A 24,163-nucleotide genomic window follows, 5' to 3' on the forward strand; every position below is an offset into this window, starting at 1 on the left:
TTATTTTTTTTCCACTCTAGATGGGTTTTGATTTTCTTCCCTAATTTTTCTCTTCTTTTTAAAAATCACTTGTTTTCTAGGTCCTTTTGTCTCCTGCACACAACAACACAGGGCTGATGTGTTTTTCTTACACATAAAAGGAAATGGCATATTACCTGTGTGTGTGGGTCCCACAGTCATGTAAGACAAAACTTAGCTGCTTCAGGGTCTGAGGTTAATGCCAGCTTTGAGGTTCAGCAACATTACTGAACAAAATGTTCTCCCAAATGAATCACCTGTAATTGCAAATTCAGTATAAACAGTATAAAAATTTTATAAACAAAAGCAAGCATCAATTTTAATTCAACTTTAGTCTTACTTTTTTGCTATAAAGTTGTATAAATCCATGTGATCTCAAGATGGTAGGGGGAGCTGGGCATGGTGGTATATACTTGTAACCCTAGCACTTGCAAGGCTGAGGCAAAAAGATTGAAAATTTGAGAACTCCCTAGACTACATATTGAGGTTTTTCTTACTTTTAATCTCTTGTCTTTTTGAGACAGGGTTTCACTATGCAGTTCAGGCTGGCCTCGCACTAACTTTGTAGCCTAGGTTGGCCTCAAACTCAAAGCAATCCTCTTGCCTTAGCCTGCCAAGTGCTAGGCTTACAGGCATGTGCCACCACATCCTGCTTACATATTGTTTGGGATCAGCCTAGACTACAAGGTGAGACTTTGTCCAAAAACAAGCCACTCAGAACTTCAAGAAGCTGCAGGATTGAGTTGAGGTCACACAATTCCAGTTCTCACCAGAGATGTCCTCCAAACCCCAAAATTGAAATAAAGAAGCAAAACACAAGGCAAGGAAGAGTAGTTGTTATAGTCTTACCAGAAATCTTGGCTAAATGATTCTTCATTGGGAGACCAGTTCCTCATGTGTTCTATATTTGGGTTCTCACTGGTAACAACTTTCAGAGATACAGAATTTTGAGACAGTAGAGCCTAAGAATTCAAAAGATCTACCTGGCTATGACTGCCTATCACATTAGGGAAGGTATGTCCTGCTTACCAAGAATGAAGCAGGAGATCAGGAACCAAGAGCTTGAGCCACAATGGAAAGAAACCCACAGATTAGTACAGTGATGCCTGGGTCCCTCCCTGGGGTCAGGAGCAGCTTAGGGAACTGGCTGAGAAATTCAAGCAATAGAAATCAGCACTAAGTAATTAATCCTGAAGTTCCGAGGTTACCACAACCATCCAGCTAGTGCAGCTCGAGTTAAAGGTCAGACCTTATAATAAACCTTTTGGAAGGTGAGATCCCTGCGACCCCAGCCTGAAGGCCAAGGGAGAAGTGTTCAGGACCTGTTCCACCCTAAAGGAAACTGCAGGCTTCATTTCACATCAGCAAAAAGGCAGGAAGGAACTTCAAGTTCCAGGGCTTCTCGTAGTACATCAGCCTCCCTTGTAACAGTATGAGAAAGGAAGTTCAAATGACTGTGCCCACAGGTGAGTGTGGTCCTGTGAGTTCAAGCATACATATCCCCACACACTTTAGGTTGGCTAAAAGCACAAGTCTGCAGTGTGAACTGAAGTGTAGTCTATGTACCTCTAGGACCTAGGAGATTTCCTTAGCAATACTCCTTCCTTCCCCTAACCTAATGCATAAGCAGATCCTGTCAGTCTTATCTCTGAAGCAACACCAGAATCCATTCCCTTCTCTCCCACCCCAACTCCAACTGTGCTCATCTGTCGCTACTCACTGGGGTGCTTACATCCTTTGCTCAAAATGCAAACATGTCACTTACCTCCAGGAAAGCCTGCAATTTCTCAGGGTTCTAAGAATAGTGATATAAAAAAAAAAACCTTCTGATGATCTTCATAGCCCTGCATAGTTGAGATGCGGCCAAGGAACCTCAGAACTTCACAAAAATAGCAAGTGCCTGTGTCTTTAGTGTTCACCATCCACCTTCCCAAGCAGCTGCTCTGATAAACTATGCACCTTTTGCTTATCTCACTCAATCACTATGCTTTCATCACTGTCATGGACCTGTGTGATGTTCTGTGGGCTGGCCCAGATCTCTAGACTATGACTGAAGGCAAGAGCATTAACAGCTCTGGAGGAAAACTGTAAATGAACACTGCTGCCTGTTCCACATGAATGCTGAATGTTTCTGATACCTTGTCCCACTGGCATAGAAAACACATGAAAGTTTTAGGCATTCAGTGGGTACTGTGCCAGTAGATCCCATTCTAAGTAAAAGGCAGGGCTGAGGGCATAGCTCAGGGTTAGAATACTCACTCAGATTGTGGCAGGGCCTGGGTTAGTCCCCAGGACCAAAAAAAAAAAAAAAAGAAAAAAAAAAAAAAGGTAAAAGACAAATCAATGTTTTTTGCATTCTCTACCACAAAGAAGGAAACACAGCCCTTAGGAAGCCTCTTTGGATTCTGGAGGCTGCACATTCCGTTCCTAGGAATTCTCTGGCAGAGAAGCTACTAGCTTTGAGCTGGGCCCAGAGAAGAAAAGGACCCTGCAGGAAGGCCATGTGGCTGGGCAAACTGCCTGGCATTTGGATGCTATAATCCAGCATTCTATGGTGTTGGAAGTGTCAGTGATGGGTAAAGATGCAATATGGACCTCTTTGTAGGCTCCACTGAAAGAATCACAAAGCAGGCGCCTGGGTTTCTGGAGCAAAGCCATGCCATCTGAAGCAGATGATTATATACCTTTTGAGAAAGCTCCTGGCACATGACTAGGCCCTCATTTGGATGAAATGCTTGACCATCAAGTGACAATATGTCCAAAACTGCCATTACAGACTGGGTTCTGTCAGTCCTGTCATGATGAAAATAGTAATTGAGCCAGGTTTACTAATCGATCGGCTTTGTATGCAGATAGAAGCCAACAATTAATACAGGGTGCTTGACAGCCAAATTCAGGATTTGTCTTGAGACACAGTGTAAAGGAAAAGTCTTAAGGTGAGCAGAGCTGTTGGTGGCACACTTGCTGATGGAAGGAGATCTGTGTGTAGGAGGCTATGTACACACTCCTGGGCAGCTGCTTGTCAGAGGCCTGGATAGAAACAGTCTGGAGGACTGGGGACAAAGAGATCTAAGGTGGAGGAAAGTAGATGGATATTTAGGAGTAAGCACAAAACGTGAAGATTTTTGCTTCTCATAACATATAGGGTGAAGTGATCTTCCACAGAAAAGAACTGAGCCACCAAGTAGATTAAATGGTGTAGCTAAGTCCATCTTTGGCCGTCCTGGAATAGAACAAGTGTGGACTTGGTCACAATGGCAGAGACAGAGGTTACACATGGGCCCAATAGCCCAGACTCCCATACACCAAAGCTGGTCTGGCTACAGCTGACTTGCAGAGTCCAATCTGCCAGCAGAGACCAACATGAAGGCCCACAGTGCTGTTAATCCTCACGGAGACCAGGCAGCCACTTGGCAGTAAGTCAGTGATGTCAAGCTTCTGCTAGTCTGGCAGGGCTAGCAACTCATTCTCATGAGGATAGGAACTTATTCTTAGAATAGATTTCCTTTTTCTTTCCAGAGAATCTCATGTAGCACTAATACCTAGAAGCTCATAAAGAATCTGATCCACCAGTATGGAGCGCTACCCAAAACAGCACAAAACCAGGGGTCCACTTCACAGGGTAGCTGGTGAGGGAGTGGCCCGTGACACTAAGATGTACTGGTCACACGCACTGTACCATCCACAAGTTGCCAAGGTCCAGGAGCACTGGAATGGCCTGCTGAAGGCACAGCTCAAGAGGGAGCTTTGGGAGACAAATCATACTCACTGTTGATGAAGTTAGTCTTGAAACACACTGGTTTCTCCCTAGGAGCCATTCCCCAAACATGCATGGAAAAAAGAGGATCTGGGCCGTGCAAGGGCAGACTGTGTTGGCTGAGTCAATTTAGCATTAATCCCTTTCCTGAGAACCTGTTGAGGATCAGAGGGTTGAGGGCCAGTGTAACCAACGGCAGGCTCCGCTACTTCCCTGGTGAATGCTAGGCTGCTTCTAGACAGTAATAAGGGCCATGGGGCACCGATGCGTCCGTCCTGCCCACCTGGGACTCGCCTCAGACAGCTTTTGCTCTGGGACACCCCAACAACTTGACTGAAATTGTTCCCAGAGCTGATCTGTAGTCTAATGATTTTCCTACCCCATCTTCCCTCCGCTCGATCCTCACAGAGCCAGACCTGAAGGTTCTCTCCCTGCAGACCCCGGCTCCATCCCCCTTTAGCTTTTGCAGGTGTTGTCTGCCTTGGCTTCTGTTTTTCAAAAAGCAGAAACAAACAAACAAAAACAAGTCAACAGAAATAGTATATGATTGGTCAGAGAGAGAGGATAATTATTTTAAAAATGGAGGGGGGGGTTAAGAATGGGGATTCAAAAAACCTGTTTAACCATTTTCCCATGACCCTAATTGGTGATGGAAGCATTAATACTGTAATTTTGAGATGGCTATGTGTATTATGTGGGATAAAGTGGATAATAAGAGGCCATTTTAGCCTATCAATCCCTCTGCCCTAGAAAACCCTGTTCTCTGGTGACTTATTTGGGACCACTTCTGTGTCAGGAGCTCACTCTTTCTCTAAGTTTTCCTACTCTTAAAAAAAATGTTCTCATTATAGAAAAAGAGATAAAGACATAATATATTTAAAGTAAAATAAAAATCCTATGATCCTGAATTTAAAGATATCACTATAAAATCATAAGGTATATGAGATATACACACACATACATTTATATTTGCATTTAACATTTTTAAAATTTTTGTTTTGTTTTCTCAAGACAAGGTCTCACTATGTAGAGACCTCAGGCTGGCCAGTGATCCTCCTGCCTCAGCCTCCCAAATCCTAGGATTGCAGACATGTACCACCATGCCCAGCTTAACATACATAATTCCTGGATCTTATGAATGCCTTGAAGTATGCATAGCAATTTTATCTTTTTCTAGATATTTATGTAAAATACACACACTATATTTAGATTTAAACACAAGCTTTCTCTACTGAATAGATTTTTTTTTTTTGTACCAGGGATCAAACTTAAGACCTCAAGCCTGCCATGTAGGTGTTATGCCCCTGAGCTACATCCCTGGCCCCTACTGAATAGATTTAGACACAATGACTTACCTGAACTAATGTGCATCTCTAGTGCCCAAGAATGGTCTTGCAATACCATTTCTTATGTAAGGAAACCAGGGATTTTTGAAGAAATGGCTGATCTGAGGCTACGAAGGCCAAGGATAGGACAATGACTGCAATGGAGTTCAATTACCTATGAATTCATAATAAAATTTTTTAAATAGTCACCTCCTAAAGATGACAGGGAACCAGTTCATTATCTTAAAAGTTGGATAAACAAAAGGAGAAATTAAGTGTAACCTTTAAGGTGTTCACATGTGTCTCACTGCTGGGTGGCTCTGAACCACAGGAGCTTCAAGCCAGTGGGAACACATCAGGTTTGGCAGCTTTTAGGTATTACTTTTCCTACACAAACTCTCTAGGGAAATCAGTATTAGAAAAGGAAATGTCTCCTTCAAAACCATTAAAAGAGCCAGGTAGGGTGGCACATGCCTGTAATTCCAACACTTGGGAGGTTGAGGCAAAATTGCTGAGTTTCAGGCCAGCTTGAGCTTTGTAACAAATTCAAAGCCACCCTGAACTGCATAGCAAGACCTTATCTCAAAAACAAAACAAACAAACCCATTCCATGTAATAAATGGAAACAAAATGAGACTATAATATCTCCATGTAAAAACTTCTGGTTACCTGTGTTTGTTGGATATAGGCATTGAAAATTCATGGCTGATAATAGAATGTGGAGACCAGACATTATTTGCTTCCTGATAAATGAGCCCATCACCATCAAGACTCATCAAAGAGATCAAACTTGGGTTTTTCTCAGTACTGGAGAATGAACCCAAGTCCTTTTGGCACGGAGCTACATTCCAAACCCTTCGTTCATTTTTAAAAATTTTGAACAGGGTCCTGCTAAATTGCTCAGTCTGTTAAACTTGTGATTCTTTTGCTTCAGCCTCCCAAGAGTGATGGGATTAGAGGTGTATGCCATCACACCTCACTGGATCTAGCTGCTCATTTGTAGGCAATACAGAAGATAAAGAAGCACACTGAATTGTACCACTGGCATGAAATTAACAAAATGCAGGCTGAGAACTCTACAGATCAAATGCCTAAGGCAGTGGTGGCAAACATTTTAGAGCAGCCAATAATACAGTGATACATGCGAGTACCATAGAGCCATCACAGGCCCAGGTTCTTAAACAAGTCGTAAGGAAAAGAAAGGAGTTGAGCAGATCCTTTAGATTAAAAGAGACTTAAAACATGCATTGAAAAGTTTTTAAGGAGCATAAGAATGCAGAGTTGAGTGTTAAAGCGAAAAAGAAACTTAGGGGAATAATTACTTAAGCCAAGAGGACAAGAGGGAGACAGCTGGGATTAGGACGCACAGTGAGTTTCCTGGATTTGGGGGACTGGCAAAGTTCTATACTGAATGTGGGCAGTGATTACAGGGGTGTTTAGCTTATCAAAATTGACTGAGTTCATCTGCTTGTTTACTTACCAATCCCCGAAATCCCAGAGTCTGGAAAGCACAGAACCAAAGCAGGTACAGAAGCCGACAACTGGCTCAAGTGCACCAGATTTACCCAAAGATGCTATGGAGGCCTGGCTAGGCCCACAGGATGCAGCTGACTTGAGTGTCCTTGAAGTACTGAGCTACATTATCACACATCATTCCAGAAGGGGTCTGCAGCAGGTTAGGAAACAAAGCACAGTAGAAAGTGAAATATTCACAGCTGAATCAGCAATTAGAAAAAAACAGCAGGCTACATGGTCCCAGCTGAGCCCTAACATATAAAACAGCGTCATGGCCACCTTCTCAGCTGCATCTCCTGAATAGGCCAAAGGTCTCTGCTGCTGTGCTGCCCAAGTCACTAATACCCTCACTGAAACATGAATGCTGGATGTTCCCATGATCCATCACACAGGATCATGACCTGCTGGTCAGCTGCACAGGAAGGTCAAACTGATTAGCTTGAACACTGCCTCAGGTTATCAGCTTCTAAAAGCAGAGAGAAGATAAACGAGAGGAGGTACTCCCATATTACCTAGAAATACTCCCCTGTTCCCTGAGACATACAGCGCCCTTGTAGATGGAGTCAATGCTGGTGAGCAGACCCTTTGGTTATGAGCACCTGTCACCAGTGACTCCCTTGGCCACCTTCATCTCCAGCAGCCCAACCCAGCAGCTGTGCTCAGATCATGGGCTTTCATTCCTATCAGATAAGGGGAGCCACAGCACTAACACTCCAGAAAGCCACACACTGGTGACTGCAGTGACTTCTGTGCCTACAACCTGTGTTCATATATCCAATTAGTCCACATTTTTTCAGAGCACTTCAGTACCTGTCAGGCTTTTTCCTCTAGCTTTATAGGGAGAGAGCTACAAACCTGCACCATCCCCTAGCTCAGAGGGGACTCTGGACTCTCCAGCTTTGTGATCTCTGGGCACATTCACACATCCAGGTCATGTCATCCCATGTCCTCTCCCTGAGAATCCTCCACACAGCAGAACTGCCATGGTCAAAACCTCCTGGCATCATAGTCCCCGACGGCATCTTCCTCTACTGTTCTGCAAGTTAGGAGTCTGAGTCTCAGCTATCTCCAAGACAGGGCTGGGTCCAATAGGGTAACAACTGACATTTAGCAAGCACTTACACAAGCCTAACATATTCTAGGCAACTTAATCCTTACAATATCCCTAGGATGCAGACACTATTACTGACCCATTGTGTGGACAAGTGCGCAAACATTCAGCAAAGTTACACAGGTTGGCCTAGGTCAGGACAGCACAAAGATAGGACTTAAGAAATCAGCTCTAAAAGTCTGTAGTCTTAACCCCTATCAATGAATTCATCTGTTACTCTAAACACAGGGTACCTATCAGATGTCAGATACTATTCAATGAACAAAGTGGATCAACTCTCACCTTTCTAAATTTGTTTTTAGAATGAAGTGTTGGGACCAGAGATTTAGCTTAGTGGTATAAGCACCTACCTGGCAAGTGCAAGGTTGTGAGTTGGTTAACCCAAACAAACAAACACCCAAAGAATAAACAATTTGCAGGTATTAGAAAGGAAAACAGAACAGAATAGAAAGTGACTGATGGAACCAGTCAGTCTTTCTGAAAGGTTAGGATAAGTCTCTGAAGACAGCTGGGCAGAGACTCAAACCAAATAAGGGAGTCATTATCAAAGGAAAAGCACAAATTTGGAAACTGCACAACACTTAAGAGTTGTGGGGCCTTAGGCAAGCAATGAACTTCTCTGAGCCTCAATTTCCTTGCCTGCAAATCTAGGGTGATCTACACTTGCGTCAGAGTTGTGAAAGGGAGAAGCACATTTGTAAAACTCTCAGCTTAAAGTAAGCTTGGGCCTAGGCCCCAAGCATGCACACACACAGCTGAGTCTAATGCTCCCTTCTTTTCTGGCCAGGAATCATCTCTTCCTACTCCAGAGGCATAGCCCATCCTCCCCACACCTTCCCTCCCTGCCTCCAAAAGAAATGAAGACTCAGGGGCCTTCAGGTAGCTGGGTGCAGTTTGGCCTGCTCACGTCCCCTGCTGGCAGGACTCCGTACTGCAGCTCTCTGGGACTCCAGTCTAAAAACCTTCTAAAAACCTTCAGAGGACACTCACCATGCCCCAGGCATGGAGCCAGGGATGGACAAGAGGTTCCCTCTGCTCCATAGGGACTCATGGTCTAGGGGGCAGGCTCAGTATGAAGCAGGCAGAGAGGAAGTACCTGCACCCAAGAAATTAAAGAACTATTATGATGTAATGACTAAGGGGTTTGGGAAGACTTTATGAAACTCTCCCACTTAACCATCCCTGGAAAAGCCATTCTCCCAAGGAAGGGTTTTTCCTTTTTAGGGCAGACAAGGTCCTCTATGTTCCCACATGCGGTCTCCCTTATCTTTAAAAAATGGTTCATCCTGTGTCAGCCAAGTGACAATCTTTGTAATCCTGGCCTGGTTTTTCTACACTGTTCCTCAGTCTCTGTAGAGTGAGAAAGTAACTCTTACCTACATCCTTTTTAGTTAGCCTCTTACCATCTATGAGAGCTCTTGGCCCTGTGGGGAGAAGAACCAAGGAGACCCCAGGCCTGCAGGAGTATGGTACGCAGTCCACAGCCACCTGGGGGCACACAGGGGAGAGAGGCGATGCACAGCTGGTCCTCTCTCCTCAGCCCTCTCCGGCAGACCAAGTTGCACCCTCTGCCAATAACTAACCCATTCACCCCGTCCTCCTCCCTTCAAACATCAGTGACCTGCACAGCAGCCTTGTTTCAGGTGTTTTATTAAGTGGGCCATACTGTAGCTGGTTTCTAAGTTGCAAAACAACATAAATTTAACAGTAATAACATAGCCGGTTAGACTGTGACAAGCTTTTCCTTTCTTGAAAAAAAGAAAAAAAGAAAAAGAAATACTTAAAACACACAATGGAGGGTTAAATAAATAAAATGTAAGAAAAAGAAAAGCTGTTAAAACATGCTTATGTTTACTTGTGTGCAACTATGCGCCACGAGGAAACAAGCCCTTCTGCAGAGGGACAGCACTGACGTGTCCCGGCATGTCTCGTTCCCAAATAATACTGACTGAAAAAACAAAAACCAAAAACATGACATGGGGCTGACTCCTCAGTGCTCGCTTAGAGGCACTACTAAAATTCCCTTGATTGGAGCATGGGGCTTCCCGCTCAGCACACCTGTATGTGGCCCATGAGAGCCAAATATCCATAATAATGTTAATATAGAAAACATTAGTTTAAAAACGATGTGGAATGGCCTCATCGACACGTCAGGGCGAGGAAGCAGAATGGCCTGCGCACAGGCGCAGCCCAGGAGGCCGCAGGCTCCCGGTGTGTGGCCATGCGAGGGAGGGCGCCAGCTTCAAAATAAGCGGCACCAACCTCGCTCCCTCTCCCTATCACTCTTTCACATGAAAGTGTGTAAAAAGCAAATCAGCAAATAAACTCTAAAATAGATTATTTTTTTCCAAAAATCCTCTAGTTTTCTTTTTACAGTGAGTGTACATCTCCTCTCCATCCCCTGCACAGCTTGCGTGCATCCCTCTGGGGAGAAGGGCCAAGCTGAGGGAGAGTCTTTTGGGTCTGGCTGCCGGCTGGTGCTGTGAGGTCAGATGTCAATGCCCTTGACAAGGGATGTCTCCAGCGTGATGTTGAATTCCTGCAGTGTCTGCAGGACACGGATCAAGGAGTTGACCAGTGTGTGGTCTTTGATGAGCGCCATATCCTCATACATGTGTGCGGTGATGGGGCAGTCGGCCAGCAGGGCGATCCAGTGGTGCAGCAGGTGATCTCTAATGGGGCAGAGGCGGTCCAGGCCAGGCAGAGAAGAGGTAAGGAAGAGAGGACACAAGGTCAGCGGGGACACCTCAACTAAGCCCGAAGCTGGAGAAGCTCCCACAGGCCATTCCCTTCCCTCCCAGAGTCTGGCTTCCACTGGGAGCTGCCCAGGCCCAGGACACCGATCGGAGCGCCCCAGGCTGCAGTGCTTATCCACCCACACCAGGAGTCAGGGCGGACTCCCACAGCACTTCACACAGGCCAGCAGTTAGAGACTTAATCCTTATGACTGCCCAGGTTAGAAGGCAGGTGTATTGTTATCTCCACTTTACAGATGTCCAGCATCACACACTAGTAAGTGACTGACTTGAGATGTGAACTGGAAAATCTGGGTCTAGGGTCTGTGTCTGTTTGTTTTGACCCAGAGTCTTGTTATGTTGCCTAGGCTGTCCTCAAGCTCCTGGATTTAAGGCATCCTGCCTCAGCCTCCTGAATGGTGCCTGGATTAGTCTATTTTTAACCTTATGCCATCTTTCTCCTTTGTATGTCCTAAACATACTGCCTCAAGTCTGTGTGGGCTTCACGCTTTTAACCTGACACAGTGGGACAGCCCCTCCCAATATTCCTACTCCACAGCACACCACCTGCATCAACTTTGTGTAACTTCAGACCCCTGATAAACAATGCTGTCCTAATATGAGAAAGAACTCTCTCTGTCCCAGGTCCTCAGGAACCCCAGCTTTCAACTGAGTTGCCTGTCACTGCCCTTCCCTCATTCTCTTACTTCCTTCCACTAGAGGTCATCTTCAAGTCACCTCCTCTCTGAAGCCTCCTCTGACCTCCCTTGTCTGCATTTTCTGCTTCCTCTCCTCTCCTCTTCTCCCCCCTCCCTCCCCCTCTCCTCCCTTCTCTCTCACTCACTCTCTCTCTTTCTTTCATTCTTTTTCTTTCTTTCTTTTTTTGGTACTGGGGCTGTACCACAACCTTGTACCTGCCAGGTAGGCACTTACACCACTGAGCTAAATCCCCACTGTTTTCAGCATACTTTCTGAGTGGGTACTTCTTTGAAGGATTCTCATATTCTCTGATTTTTAAAATTGAAACAAGTAAAATTTTTTTTTGTCTTTTTGAGACAGGGCCTCATTATGCAGTTCAGGCTGGCCTTGAGCTCACTTTATAGCTCAGGCTGGTCTTGAATTCCCAACGATCCTCCTGTCTCAGCCTCTCAAGTGCTGGGAACAAGTAAACTTCTAAATGGCAGTGATATGTTTTACTCAGCCCTCTTCCTACCATGTTCTATGCTGGTACAAAGGTTTACTAAAGGAATAAATACATATATATTCTGCTTCCAATTTCCCCACTGGGGTGATTTTGAACTTTCCTGTGAAAACATGGTCCCACTTCTAACAGTTACATCTGCTTTCCCCCAACAGATTGCTGCACATAGACAGGACACAACAGATACTAGCAGCCTCTAAGGAGCCCTTCGAGCCATCTCCTGCCCAGGGGACCCTGGATACCATGCACTGCCACCCACCACAATACTAAACTCTGCTTCACCTCTAAGCCTGGCTGCCGTGTCCTCTGGGCCCCCGGGGCTGCAGTACCTGGCTCCCAAGCACACCAGCATCTGAAACTTGCCGTCCTTGCCAATGTTCCGAGGAGTGTTGTTAATTGCAGTGACAAAGCGGCAGAAGTTGCGGGCTCTTGTATGCCAGTTTTCCTCAGGGACTACTTCATTCTGCTCCAATGTCTCATAATAGGTTTGTGCTTTTTCTGTGAAGAACAGAAAAGCTTGCCAGTGATAAAGTTTCTTAAAACCCACCTGTTTGTGTACCCTGCAAGCCTCTTCAAGTCCATGCAGACAACTGCATTAGAATAATGTGAATCACTGGTCATCTTTCAAAATGAGCCTTATTTTAAAAATGCATTTATATGGCTTTTAATGTAAAGATGATTTTTTCCCCTAGTCTGAAGATACAAGAAAGCGCTGGGGATGGCTTTTCCCATAAAAGTTCTCTGAGTGGATACCATACATGGAGCTTGGGATCCACCCCTCTCAGCTGGCCTTCTGGATCAGCAAAGTGGAAGTGAGACTCAGGATTAAGCCCATGCTGGATAAGAGCAGAAAGAATCTTCTCTTCCCAGGTCTCAGTAAAGGTTCACTGAGAAGGGGGAAGAGGGCTCCTGTCATTTCCAGCAAATAAAACCAGAACAAACAACAGATCTAAAAGTCATCCAATTGGATTCTGCACTCAGGCCCCAGTGGTCAGAGTCCATGCCATGCTGGGAACCCCCTGCCCCACATTTTTCCTACCTTTATACCCTCATCCAACTCACCCAGGAAATCCCAAATGAAGACATTTTTGAAGAGCCGGGGTGATTTAAATCCATGCTGGAAAGCCTGTTCCAGGGCTGAGACAAGCCCACATTCTCCACAAAGCAACAGTGTCAGACTGCCTCGCTAAGCAAGGAAACAGGGGTGAGTAACAAGCTGGTCTCAACTGAGTTGTCTCCCACCACTGCATCCCCAAATCACAGCCCAGAGTTGGCAAAAGACTGCAAGGATCATCCCTGCTCCCCAGAACCTGGCACAATGCATTCTGATTCAGAGCAGCTCTCAGAAAATAGCTGCAAGGGAATAGGTAAGGAACAACAATGGATCTAGGTCACACGCAAGAAGATTCCCTACCAGGAGGAATTAAAGCCAGTACAGCCACTGTTCACAGGGACCAGGCAGTCTAGAGGGAGTCAAGAATCAGCATGTTTACCAGGGGAGCCTGGAGATCCCACTGTGTCATCAAGGTGGAAGAAAACAGAGAACCAGAGAGGCAAGGGGCCCCAGAGGAAGGAGTTGGCTCCAGCCCCAACTACTGAGGCACAGATCTACCAGGCTCTGGCTATCCACAGCACATGGACCTGGAGAGCCCAGGAAGGAAAGTGCAAAATCAAGATTCCCTTTTACTCAACCTGAGACCCTGGACTGGAGGGCAGGAAGGCTCACCTCTTTTTCAGGCTTATGGAAGTGTTTCACAATGCCATTGACTGCCTCCCCAATGGACTCCTGGATCTGCCCAGTGTTCAGCTCTAATAAAAATCAAGCAGACATCCACATCAATCTCCGAGTGCTTAGTTGACTGACTGTGTAGGAAATAATGATACAAGGAGGAAAGCCTAACGGGATGCATAGGGCAGCAAGACTCCAGAAAGCAGAGACTTTTGCCCACTCAACTTTGTTGAAATAGCCCTTCCCAAAATAGTGGAGGGAAAGCCAAAGTTAATACTTAAGAGTTCTAAGAAATGCTGACAACCAATATATAGCCAAGACTTGACTGTGAAGCCTAAAAATCAGAATGAGAAGGCCAGAAAGTAGGCCCCTTTCTTCTATAAGATCATAACAAGCACCAGCCTGGGCTGCATGAGCTTTCCTGCTCTCCTCCCAGGCCTCTGAGGAGAGTGCTACATACTATCACCAACCCGTAAGAAGAAAGTGCTGAATCTCTTTGGCGGTCTGTCAGCAGAGGTGGTCCCTCGGGCAGATGCACAGGATGAAGGCCCCCAGAGACCTGTCCACTCCTAGCTGAGTGGCATTAAGTACGATTCCCCCCCCCCCCCGCCCCCCAGCTTACTGGGCTTGTTGTTAGGAGAGATGGTAACGAGCCTCCGGATGACGCTAGGGGACTGCTGCAGTGGTGGGGTCCGGCATGGCCTCTCATCCACCTCAGGCAGGGATGTGAGCAGCTCCCCAACCAGGACCCGCTCCAGGCTTCCATCATCCATGCCTTTTCCCAACCACCGGCCACATGGGAACCTAAAGGTAGGCAAAGTCCCATCAGAATTTCCAGGTCCTCCAATGTCTTTGTCTCTCTGTTGCTCAACAAGAGCCATTAATAAAGTTCCCTAAGGGGAAGCTATAAAATCATGCTGGAACTCCTTTGAGGCCCTGGTTATGCTACCATCCCATCATCAGAGAAGCCACCTGAATAGCATGGGTGGCCTGAGACCGAAGCACAACAATATATCACATCTTGACTTTGGAATTCTTCTTCTGATTCTTTTCTAGTGCATGAAGAGAACCAACAGGAAGTTGCCTCAGCCAATCACTAAGGATCCTGGAGTACGTACATCTACAAGCTTCAAAGACAGCCCCTGAGGTATAATTTGCCCCACCACTGCAGGGCACAAGAAGGGGAACACTTACTTATAAGCATGTCCTGTGATCTCATTCCTGACCATTACATACTCCACAAGCCATTTGGCATACAGCCCAGAGTTGTCATGGCCAATCTGAACAGTAGTAAGTTTTCCCAAATTCTGGCACTGTGAGAGAAGACAGAGGATAGGGCCAGTCAGAAAAACATAAAAAGAGTGGCAATCCTTGGGGGCACAAATCTGACTGGCTGCCTGCCACCTGGACCTCAGCATCAGCAGAAAGAGAGCTCAAAGGTCCACCAGGCTGGTGCTACAGCACTATCTCCTAAGCAGGGTGTGGTTGAGAAAAAAGACCTGCTACTCAGAAGAATGCGGTCCAGGCGTAGGAGGCTCTGGATATGAGTACTGAGGTCTAGCGGAACACCTGGGCTCAACAGCTGACAGGACTCTGGGATTTACCAAGCACAGGGAGGCATGCGAACCCAGACAAAGAAATGCCTTCCAGCCAGAGAGTGGATGGGAAATGCAGGCTCCCCTTCCTCGAGGTCAACCCTTGGCTCCAGCCTCAGATTATCTCAGGACAAGTCAGCACTCTGACACATAACACTGCAGAGCAAGGCCTCCATGAATTCCTGCAGAAACTCCCCAAACAGCTGTTGCAACTTAGATTCCAACAGAACTGTGGTTGTGGACCCCAGATAAAACTCACCTCAAAGGTCATCTCTAGCACATTCCTGGGAATCTGCAGGATCTGTGTTTCACCCAGCTCTCCTGCGATACAGATCCATGGGTTGGCTGTGAACATGGAGCCCCCCAGCTTCTTGCTTGGTACGATGAGAATGTGGTATGGGATCACTGTTTGAGGAAAGCAACGAAAGGCATTGTGGGGAATGAGGAACCCCTCAAATACCTGAGGGGCCTGGCTTGCCCAGAAGACTGGCATGACTGCAGCTCTTGCTGGGCCAGCTCCAGCAGCCCCAGCCCTGGAGGGTCTAGAGTACTAGCCAATCCCCTTCCCAGCCTCACTCCTCCAAGGGTCAAAGCCCAAACACCAAAAACTCAAGCCCATCAATCATTAGAGCTAAGTGAACCTTTCTTTAAAGGTTATCACCAGCTCCTGACATTGTACTGACCTGTTTGACAGCACTTTTCAATCTCTCATCTTCTGAACTCTAATGACAACCTTAACCAGCTTAGGAGAGGTCACACAGACATTGCACCTCTTCTTCACAGCACAGAGAGGGAAACCTTATGCCCAGGTATTCTAAATTCTAGTTTGATGCTACTTTTACTAAGTCACAGCCTTGTCTCTGAGAGAGAAGATGAGTGTCAGATAAAAAACAGGAGTATGCAGTTGAGGTACCAGAACGGCTGGCCAAAGAACTACCCCACCCACTAAAGAATCCTGGCTTTAGAGAACAAAGAGGCTTGAGGAGCCTGGGACCCTACTGAAGCCTCGTTCTCACTCTGCAAAAAAGGAGACTGAGGCCCACTGCAGGGGTAGACTCTGCTTGCTGACATACATGAGTCAGGGACAAAGCCAGTCTGGATTCAAACCCACTGTCACCTGGAGTTTTTCCTACTATCTCAGGAAGAGACCTTTCTCCCTTAGGCCTGTTCCAAAATCTGTGTCAAGTAACCTTGCAGGCCAGCAGACAGACATGCAGGGAGAGAGGTGACCTGTCCTCCCTACTCTGACCTACTCCACTTTTATCACCTGAGGCTCCCAGAGCAGTGCCCAGGACAGCATTGATCATTTGATGGCCAAAAGGGTTGTGCTTCTCCACTCAGGTAAGAACAAGAAGTTTTTGGGGAAATACAAATACAGCTCCAAGGAAGGAGCTGCTTCGTGCTTTCTCCTCACAGAAGTGAAAGGCAGACAAAGCATTATTTTATTTTCTTAACATGTTAATGACAGGGCTGTAATTTCTATGTCTCACTGCTGGACGACTCTGAACCACCAGTGGTACATACATGAGTGTCCCAATGGATGGCACGGATAGTCTCATAGTGGTATAAACCATCTGATGGGACAGGCATGCATACACCTTTGATGGTTCAAGCCGGTGAAAATGTGTTAGAAATGGGACAGTGAGGAAGCCTGGGGCAGGTTCACCATGGTGGTCTGAGCAGGCCAACGGGGAGCATACAGCTACTCACAGATCGTCGTGAAGACATTGGTAAAGCAGAAGTAATCGACAGCATTAAAAGAGAGCAAGTGATAGAGGAATTGCTCCTTCTCGTCATCACAGCGTAGGAAGGCATAGCGCTTGTACAACTTTCTGGAGGAGAGAAGGCAACAAATCAGTGTCCAGACAAAAAGAGAGAAGAAAGTTATAATTACCTAGTTCTAGGAGCAGAGAGTTAAAGGAAGCATAAGATATCAAGTCTCAAGTTCCTTGTGGTCTCTTCAAACAGAGAGAAAGCAGCTTAACAAGTTCACAATGGGGCCATAATGTATGCCTTACAGTTGGGCAGCTTGAACCACTGGTGGTACATGCATGACTGTCCTACTGTTTTATTTTATTTTATTAATAAAACGACCAATAGAATTATTAGATCTATTTGTACACCAGAGGTACACTGGGATAGTCATGCATGTACCACCAGTGGTTCAAGCTGTTCAACAGGAATGTGTGAAGCCCAGGCAGAAGCAACAAAACTCACACACTGCCTTATGCCCAAGGCTGACACTACCGTAACACAAAGTGATGAAAGATTATGGAGTTTCTCCTAAACTGGGGGTGGCTTTCCATCATGGATGGTACAGGTTCTCTAATGCTTTCTAGTCAGGCTGTCACAGTGTACAAAATGTCAATAGCAATGGCAAGGGGTCTGTGATCACCACTCATTACCATGGCTAAAGCCATGAGTCACAAACACTCCTCTGAATGTTGATGAAAGAAAGGCCCAGGAGTTTCTGAGGCAATGACAGGCAGACTTCTGCTTATGCCTTTGACCCAGGTCAGAGGTAAAAGAAGAGCTCTGTAGAGCATGTCCTTCCCTTTTTAAGATTTCTCCTTTCATCTCCACTGCACATTCTTCAAAGGGCAACCCCTCTCCCTGATATTCTAGGCCTTTTGCAGCTGCATGGCATTCTTGTCCAAATGAAGACACTGACAAAAAGAAAAACAGAGAGACACAGAGAGACTGAGAAATAGAAACAGAGACAGAGAAAGATACAGAGAGACAGACAGAGAGACACACAGTCAGAGAGACAAAGACTGAGACAGACAGAGAGATAAAGAGAGGCACAGAGGTAAGAGAAAGAGAGAGAGAGAGAGAGAGAGAGAGAGAGAGAGAGAGACAGACAGACAGACAGACAGACAGAGAAACTGTCTTTATTACCAGACACATTACAACCCTAGAGAACTGGGAGTCAGGAGATCCTGAGGGTCCACCTTGATAGACTTACAAAGTTCCTTCAACAGGTAATTTACCAGCTAAGGCGTATGAAGTTTAGGTGCTCGAGAGGGAAGCACCTGGCCTCAATTCAGTCTAAGTGAATAAGCTGGGTAAGACTACGGTATAACACTGCCCATAATGAGTTACCAAATGAAAGATTCTTTCTAGTAATTTAAAGACCATGAGTTTTAACAGTCTTAGAAGGTGTTTTAGAATAAGAGGAGCCTGAAGGATAGCACAGGTTTGATCGATGCTGTTCAGGAGAAAGGACTGGTGTGGAAATGAGTTTGGCTAGGACTGTGGGTTCAGGGAAGTATTCAGTCAGCCATGAAACTAAAATGTTAGACTAGCATCAAATAAAGTTAAGGCCCTAAGTTTTTAGTAGTCTAAAAACTGCAACTTGCTCTGTTAAGTAACAGGTTCTGAAATCTGCCCTGCCTAGAAATAAAGAGGCCTGCTTGGAAATAAAAGGAGAGCCAAGAGCCACTCCAGAAAATGTGAAGTTAGTGCAGCTAAGGAGGGAATAAAGACTAAAATAAGGCAGGGCCTCTCAGGATGCTGAATAGCAGCAGCTAGCCAGACAACACCACCGCAGAGGACCCATGACCTGTACACTGCCATGTGCTGTGCTGCTGTGCTGTGATGTTCATTAGGTTAGGTGAACTACAATTAATGCCTTGTTTTGGTGTGTGGTTGTTTGATACAGGGTCTTGTTATGTAGTTCTGGCTTACCTTGAGCTCACTTTGTAGCTCAGGTTAGTCTCTAACTCTCATCCTCTTGCCTCAGCCTCCCAAGTGTTGGAATTACAAGTGTGAGCTACTATGCCCAGTAATAAATTCATTTTAACTTACCAAAATAAATTAATTAAATTAAAACAGTGCAGGAAAAAAATGAAGGAACTATGTGAAGGAGAAACTAAGGACTGGAAAAAAAAAAAAGAAACTAAGGACTAAAAATGTGTATATGAGAAGTAAAACAGAGCAAGAAGTCAAAAGGAACTCCAAATTTGCAATGTAGGTAAAAAGGAGTGGAGGAAGGATGTCTAGAGAGAACACTGATGACATTAACAAAACTGGAGAGAGAAGCAGTTGTGGTCAACACATGATGAAACTTGCTTTTGTTTTAAGCTCCAGCTAAGACATCTAAGTGGAAATAAATGCAGGGCTGCAGCTCAGAAGAATCATCAGAGCTGCAAGTTTCAGAAGTGGGAGTCCCCTGCTAAGAGGTGACAAAAGTCATGAGAATGGGTAGGGGAAGGTGACAAGGAAAAGGCATGTGGCATGCAGAACATGGAGGGCTGTAAAAGCCAATATCCCAAAAGAATAAGAAAACAAAGGGAACAGCATGGAAACAGGTCATAACAGCCATATGATGTCAGTTTCAAGATAAAGGGACATTGCACATACTATTAGTCACTGCAGAAAAGTCAAGAAAAAAAAGAGTTTGGGTTCCCAATACAGGAGCTACCTAATTTGTTCCTTTAGGACATGCAGTTCAATGAGTTCCATGAATATCTGGCCCCCTTACTCTACACCTCACCTTATTCCATCTCCAAGTTGCAGTCTTTCTTAGAAGCTAGCTGGAGCTAGAGACTCCAGAACATGCTATCAAAATGTATTCTCTGAAGGCTCTTCTCCACCTGTCTGTACAGCTATGCATGTATTTTATGTGTACTGGCTAAATCCTTACTAAGGGTCAGGCAGCATGCTCAGCACTGGAAAAGGTACATGCCCTCAATAAAAACCACATTTTAATAACCACCAAGCTGATAACTATGGCATATCAGTGGTAAAACAATACTATAATAAACGTTATGCATGCCTATAGCAGAAATGGACCACATTGCTAAGAAAAAGTTGGCAGAAATTTATGACTGACCTCAAGAGGTTGAACAAGTGAGGAGAGGTCAGGGACTGGGGTCATACAGAAATACAGACAAGGGCTGAAGACATCCTCAAAAGAATGAATGGTATGATAGGGCTGAGTTCTAAGCAAACTGGGGGGAAAGATGAGAGGATATAGGGCAGAGGTTGCTATGATTTGAGTGTGTTGTCTAAGGTTAGATGCTGGAAGCTCAATGTGACAGAATCTTTGGGTGATAAGGCCTAATTGAAAGGTCATTAGACCACAGGGCACCATCCCCAGAAGAGATGAATGCTGGTCTCATGGGTGAGTTCTCATGAGAGCAGATTGTTGTAAGGCAAGGCTACCTCAGTGTCCCTTCTGCCTGTGACTGTTTTCCTTTGCATTTCTCCACCACACTGTGATATAGCCAAGGAAACCCTCACTAAATGCCAAACAGATGCAGTTGCCTAATCTTGTACTTTCAGCCGCCCAAACTGTGTGCTAAAGAAACCTCTTTTCTTTATAAAGTACACAGCACTCTATGGCAACACAAAACAAGGTGATACCCGAAGGAGTTCCCTTTCTCTTTCCTATATTGTATCCCCTCAAACTGCAATCTATAGAAGCGAAACTCTCATTTCCCACTCACTGGAGTAGCACAGGAGTCAGACTATCAGGTGAGAAGATACTATGTACTGAATAAACTGAGCTTGTATCTTCTGACAGGACTACAGTTTTAAAGAAAACAAGATCAGCTTCCTGAGTTTTATGTGCTGTTGCCAAGTCCCTTAAATTCATGCACATTAGACACAACCACGTCCTGGCCTTCAGAAAGTTCTTGTGTTACCCCTTCCACCTGCCTCCTACTGACTGCAACCTCTCCTGACAGGTGACACTCACCTGGCCAACAGGAATGACCCACATCCTATCAGACCCTGGTGCCTACACAGCTACAATGACACATTTTCTCAGGACACATTCAGGTCCTCTAGAATCTGGTATGCAAATTTGCTCTTGCAATCTCTGACTACCATGTTCACTTGTTCTCTTTCAATTGTCTTCCCAATCTTCAGATTTTACTCCTAAATTTTGTCACTTTAGGGAGTCAAATTAAACCACTGTCAGAATTGCTTTTCCTAACTTCTCAGGTGAGCTTTCTAATTTTTAATCAAGACTTTAAACCTGGTTTACTGCTATATTTCACACACATAATAAACAGTCTAAACATTAGTTTACTTTGGATAAAATCAGATCTTTAGAGCAATTACCTTACACCAAATTTTTTCCAAAGTCCATTCCTTTTAATCTGCATTTCTTGAAATACAATTGTTTAATTTTCTATGCCTGTATTTTATAATCTGAACAACTATTTTGAAGATAAAAATATGTATATATTAAGCACTGTTAATCTATTATCTTGTTTTGAAACTCTGTATCACTGTTTTTATTTATTGTCAAGTCCAAAAGTTATTTTTAAAAGAGATAAAAACAATAAAAACAGTGATACAGAGTTTCAAAACAAGGTAAGTGGAGTGGTCTTACTTGGAGAGCTCATGCTCTGAGAGAAGCTGCTTCAAGTGTCTGGAAAGTAACTTTTTCTCCATGGACAATCGCACCCATGCTCTGGCCTTCCCCACGTCAGTCTTGATTTCCCCAATGTTTTGGATGTGCCTGAAAGAAAACCAAAAAATCAAGTGGAGTATGGATGGGAGATGAACTCACTACCACTATCTCACCTGAAAAGGCAATGGGGCCTAGAAAGGAAACCCTATGCTACTTGCTGAGAGTCCATCTATCTTATTTTCTAAATTTTGGGCTTCAATATTGCCTTACCAGACAAGTTCACCAGAATTTGAAGGAAAAAGACAATAGAGCCTTCAAAAAATGAGGCTAACCCTGAGCCCTGGGCCTTATCCCTGAGCCCTATGCTTCTTTACCTGATGTAGTTCTCCAAAAATGCCAGGAAACCATTTTGACAAATGTATCAAAAAGCATGAAAAAAGTAAGACGGAATTCCTAAAAGCTGTGATTCAGTAACAACCCCTGAGATCCTGTTTAAGTGGACACCAAAGTGACAAACGAAAACAGGATTTTAATGGCCTATTATATATGAGCCCAGACTGACCTCATATCCTGAATCAAAGAGATCCTCAGGGGAGACATGACTGAGCTGGCATCAGACTTCCTCCGTTCTGAATCAAGAAGTATTCCTAGAACAGCAAAAGTGGTCATGTCCAAAGAGATCTGATGATTCAAACAGCTGACTACTCAAATCACAAGTTTCCATGGGAAATAGTTGGTTATACTGATAATAAGGAATCACATCATAAATGTTTATTAGATTCTCATTAGAGATCATATTTTGTATTTTATGTACATTATTTCATTTAACTTTCTATCAATTTCTAAGATTGTCAAGGAAGCACAATTACCCCACTTAACAGAGCAGGTTCACTAAAGTTCAGTGAGTTTAGTAGCTTTGGCTAGATCACCAACTGGTAGTCAGGACTACAATGCAGGATCCCAATCTATCATGTGTTCATCATATATACAGAAGCAGAAATTCTGGTGGGAGCTGCTATTCACGTCCTAGTCTGGCTCCAAAACTGGCTCCAGAAGAGCCAAGGGAACACATGAAGGACTTGTGTCAGGGCACTCAGGCCTCCAGGAGGCTGAAACGCTGCAACATCTACATGCCCTTACATCTTGCCCACGGTTTACAATTACTATTTTCACCACCAAGCGGAGGATTTTGGGTTACAGTTTATCCCTCAGAAATAATTTCTATAATCTTGTGAAGTCTCTGCTCTCACATGGAGAAAGCAGCCCTCCCACCTCACCCACCCCTGCTAAATCCTCATAAAGCTGCATAGGAAACTCTTGTCCCTGGTTTTCAACTGATGGTTCGCCCAAATCCAGTACTGAGGTTAACTAGTTCAAGAGCGAAGAGTTCACACCCATTTATTCATCCTATTTAACCTTATACCATTAGGGTAAGAATATCCAAGTAAACAAACTGTAGCAAAGAAGAGACAACAAAAGAGTATGAAAGGGAGATGCAGCCATGAAGTAAAAGACAGAGGGAAACTGTCATGGAAGAGATGCAACAGGATGGTATGAAGAACAATGAAAAACTCTGGCAGGTTGAAGCTGAAGGATGTCAAACCTGAACAAGACCTTGTCTCAAAATATAAAATAAAAAGGGTTGTAAAAGTCATAGTACCACAGTGTAAAACCCCTGGGTTCAACCTCCCAGTACTGAAAAACAGAAGAAAATAAACACTAGAAGAGGAGACAATGAACCTTGCTACTAATCTGGCTTCTTCAAATAATTTACTTCATGATCTTATATAAATTTGAATCTCATCTAGATCCTCATCTCTTATAGAATAAAGGGGTTGGACTAAATGATCTCTGAAGTCTCTACAAACAGAAATTTTTATTAGATACAGAAAGGAACTGTAAAAGATCATTCACACAAGCCCCTTGAGTTCCAAGAAAGGAGAATGACTTGACTCAAAGGGTAGATACAGTAATGTCAATGCTTATGTCAAAGAAAGATTCTAAAAATAGCTTCATAGACAAACACAGGACAAGAACATCACAATAAGCCCAAATTCATTCTAAGACTGGCCTTCTGATTATTATTTTTCTATCCTGATGACTGAAAGGATATAGAAGCACATCATAATGAAAGCAAACTCTATGCCTTTGGAAGGCTCTTCGGATCAGGGAGCTTTTATGTTTATAACAGAAAGCACGTGAGAGCAAAGACTCCTCTGGCCTGGAACAGTCTGCTATAGATGATCACTTCAGTGAGGGATGGCCAAGTAGACTGAGACTAATTTCTTTGCAGGGGTGCAGCAGGATCATCTTACCCGAGCTACTGAGGCTTCCTGATGCAAGTTTTCGCTGCCTGTTTTCTTGATAATGTAACAGGTGAGACCACAAAGCTGACTTCCCCTGCAATCAAAGTGAGAGAAGTTAGTTTGGATTTTAGAGGCCAAAGCTTTCAACATTCAGATACTGCTGAAAAGTATCTGTACTGTTTCTTGTTTCAATCTCACAGGCACAAAATTTATACAAAATACGCCCTTACTAAAATACAGGAAAAATATAAAAACTGCAAAGGAATAGAGAAAGCAATGGTTCTCCACTGAGAATAGGAAAGAGCTGTCCAAGATGGGTTGGGAAGGGACCACAAGAAAGAAAAAGGCAAATAACCTATCAGGTGGGTGAAGGCTAGCCTGGGCAGAGAAGGGTTTCATATCCAGTCTATGAGATTCTATGAAAGTGTCTAAATTTCCTAAAGTAAAGGCATCCCTGCTCTTAATACAAGCTGGAGAGGCTGATTTATCACTATAATGAGGATTTAC

At 44.5% G+C, this 24,163-nt stretch overlaps 1 protein-coding gene across 3 annotated transcripts in view; it reads right to left on the bottom strand.

Annotated features, from left to right (window-relative positions):
- Window positions 1-9,359: 9,359 nt before the first annotated feature.
- Window positions 9,360-24,163, bottom strand: part of Dennd5a (DENN domain containing 5A) — a 99,820-nt gene continuing 85,016 nt past the window's right edge. For 2 of the 3 annotated variants that reach the window (XM_063256717.1, XM_063256719.1), the window contains 11 exons: window positions 23,666-23,750; window positions 21,913-21,997; window positions 21,330-21,458; window positions 16,697-16,818; window positions 15,246-15,391; window positions 14,586-14,704; window positions 14,014-14,195; window positions 13,389-13,471; window positions 12,725-12,848; window positions 11,992-12,160; window positions 9,360-10,398 (listed from right to left, as the gene is read on the bottom strand). In XM_063256717.1, the coding sequence (XP_063112787.1) occupies window positions 10,215-10,398; window positions 11,992-12,160; window positions 12,725-12,848; window positions 13,389-13,471; window positions 14,014-14,195; window positions 14,586-14,704; window positions 15,246-15,391; window positions 16,697-16,818; window positions 21,330-21,458; window positions 21,913-21,997; window positions 23,666-23,750 (1,428 nt within the window). In that variant the 3' untranslated portion in view covers window positions 9,360-10,214. Of the gene's footprint in view, window positions 10,399-11,944; window positions 12,161-12,724; window positions 12,849-13,388; window positions 13,472-14,013; window positions 14,196-14,585; window positions 14,705-15,245; window positions 15,392-16,696; window positions 16,819-21,329; window positions 21,459-21,912; window positions 21,998-23,665; window positions 23,751-24,163 lie in introns of all 3 variants that reach the window. The other variant, XM_063256718.1, reaches the window with a different exon arrangement.

This window comes from Cavia porcellus, unplaced genomic scaffold, assembly GCF_034190915.1.
Source record: "Cavia porcellus strain 051 isolate PalLab524CR breed Dunkin Hartley unplaced genomic scaffold, mCavPor4.1 scaffold_9, whole genome shotgun sequence".
NCBI lineage: Eukaryota > Metazoa > Chordata > Mammalia > Rodentia > Caviidae > Cavia > Cavia porcellus.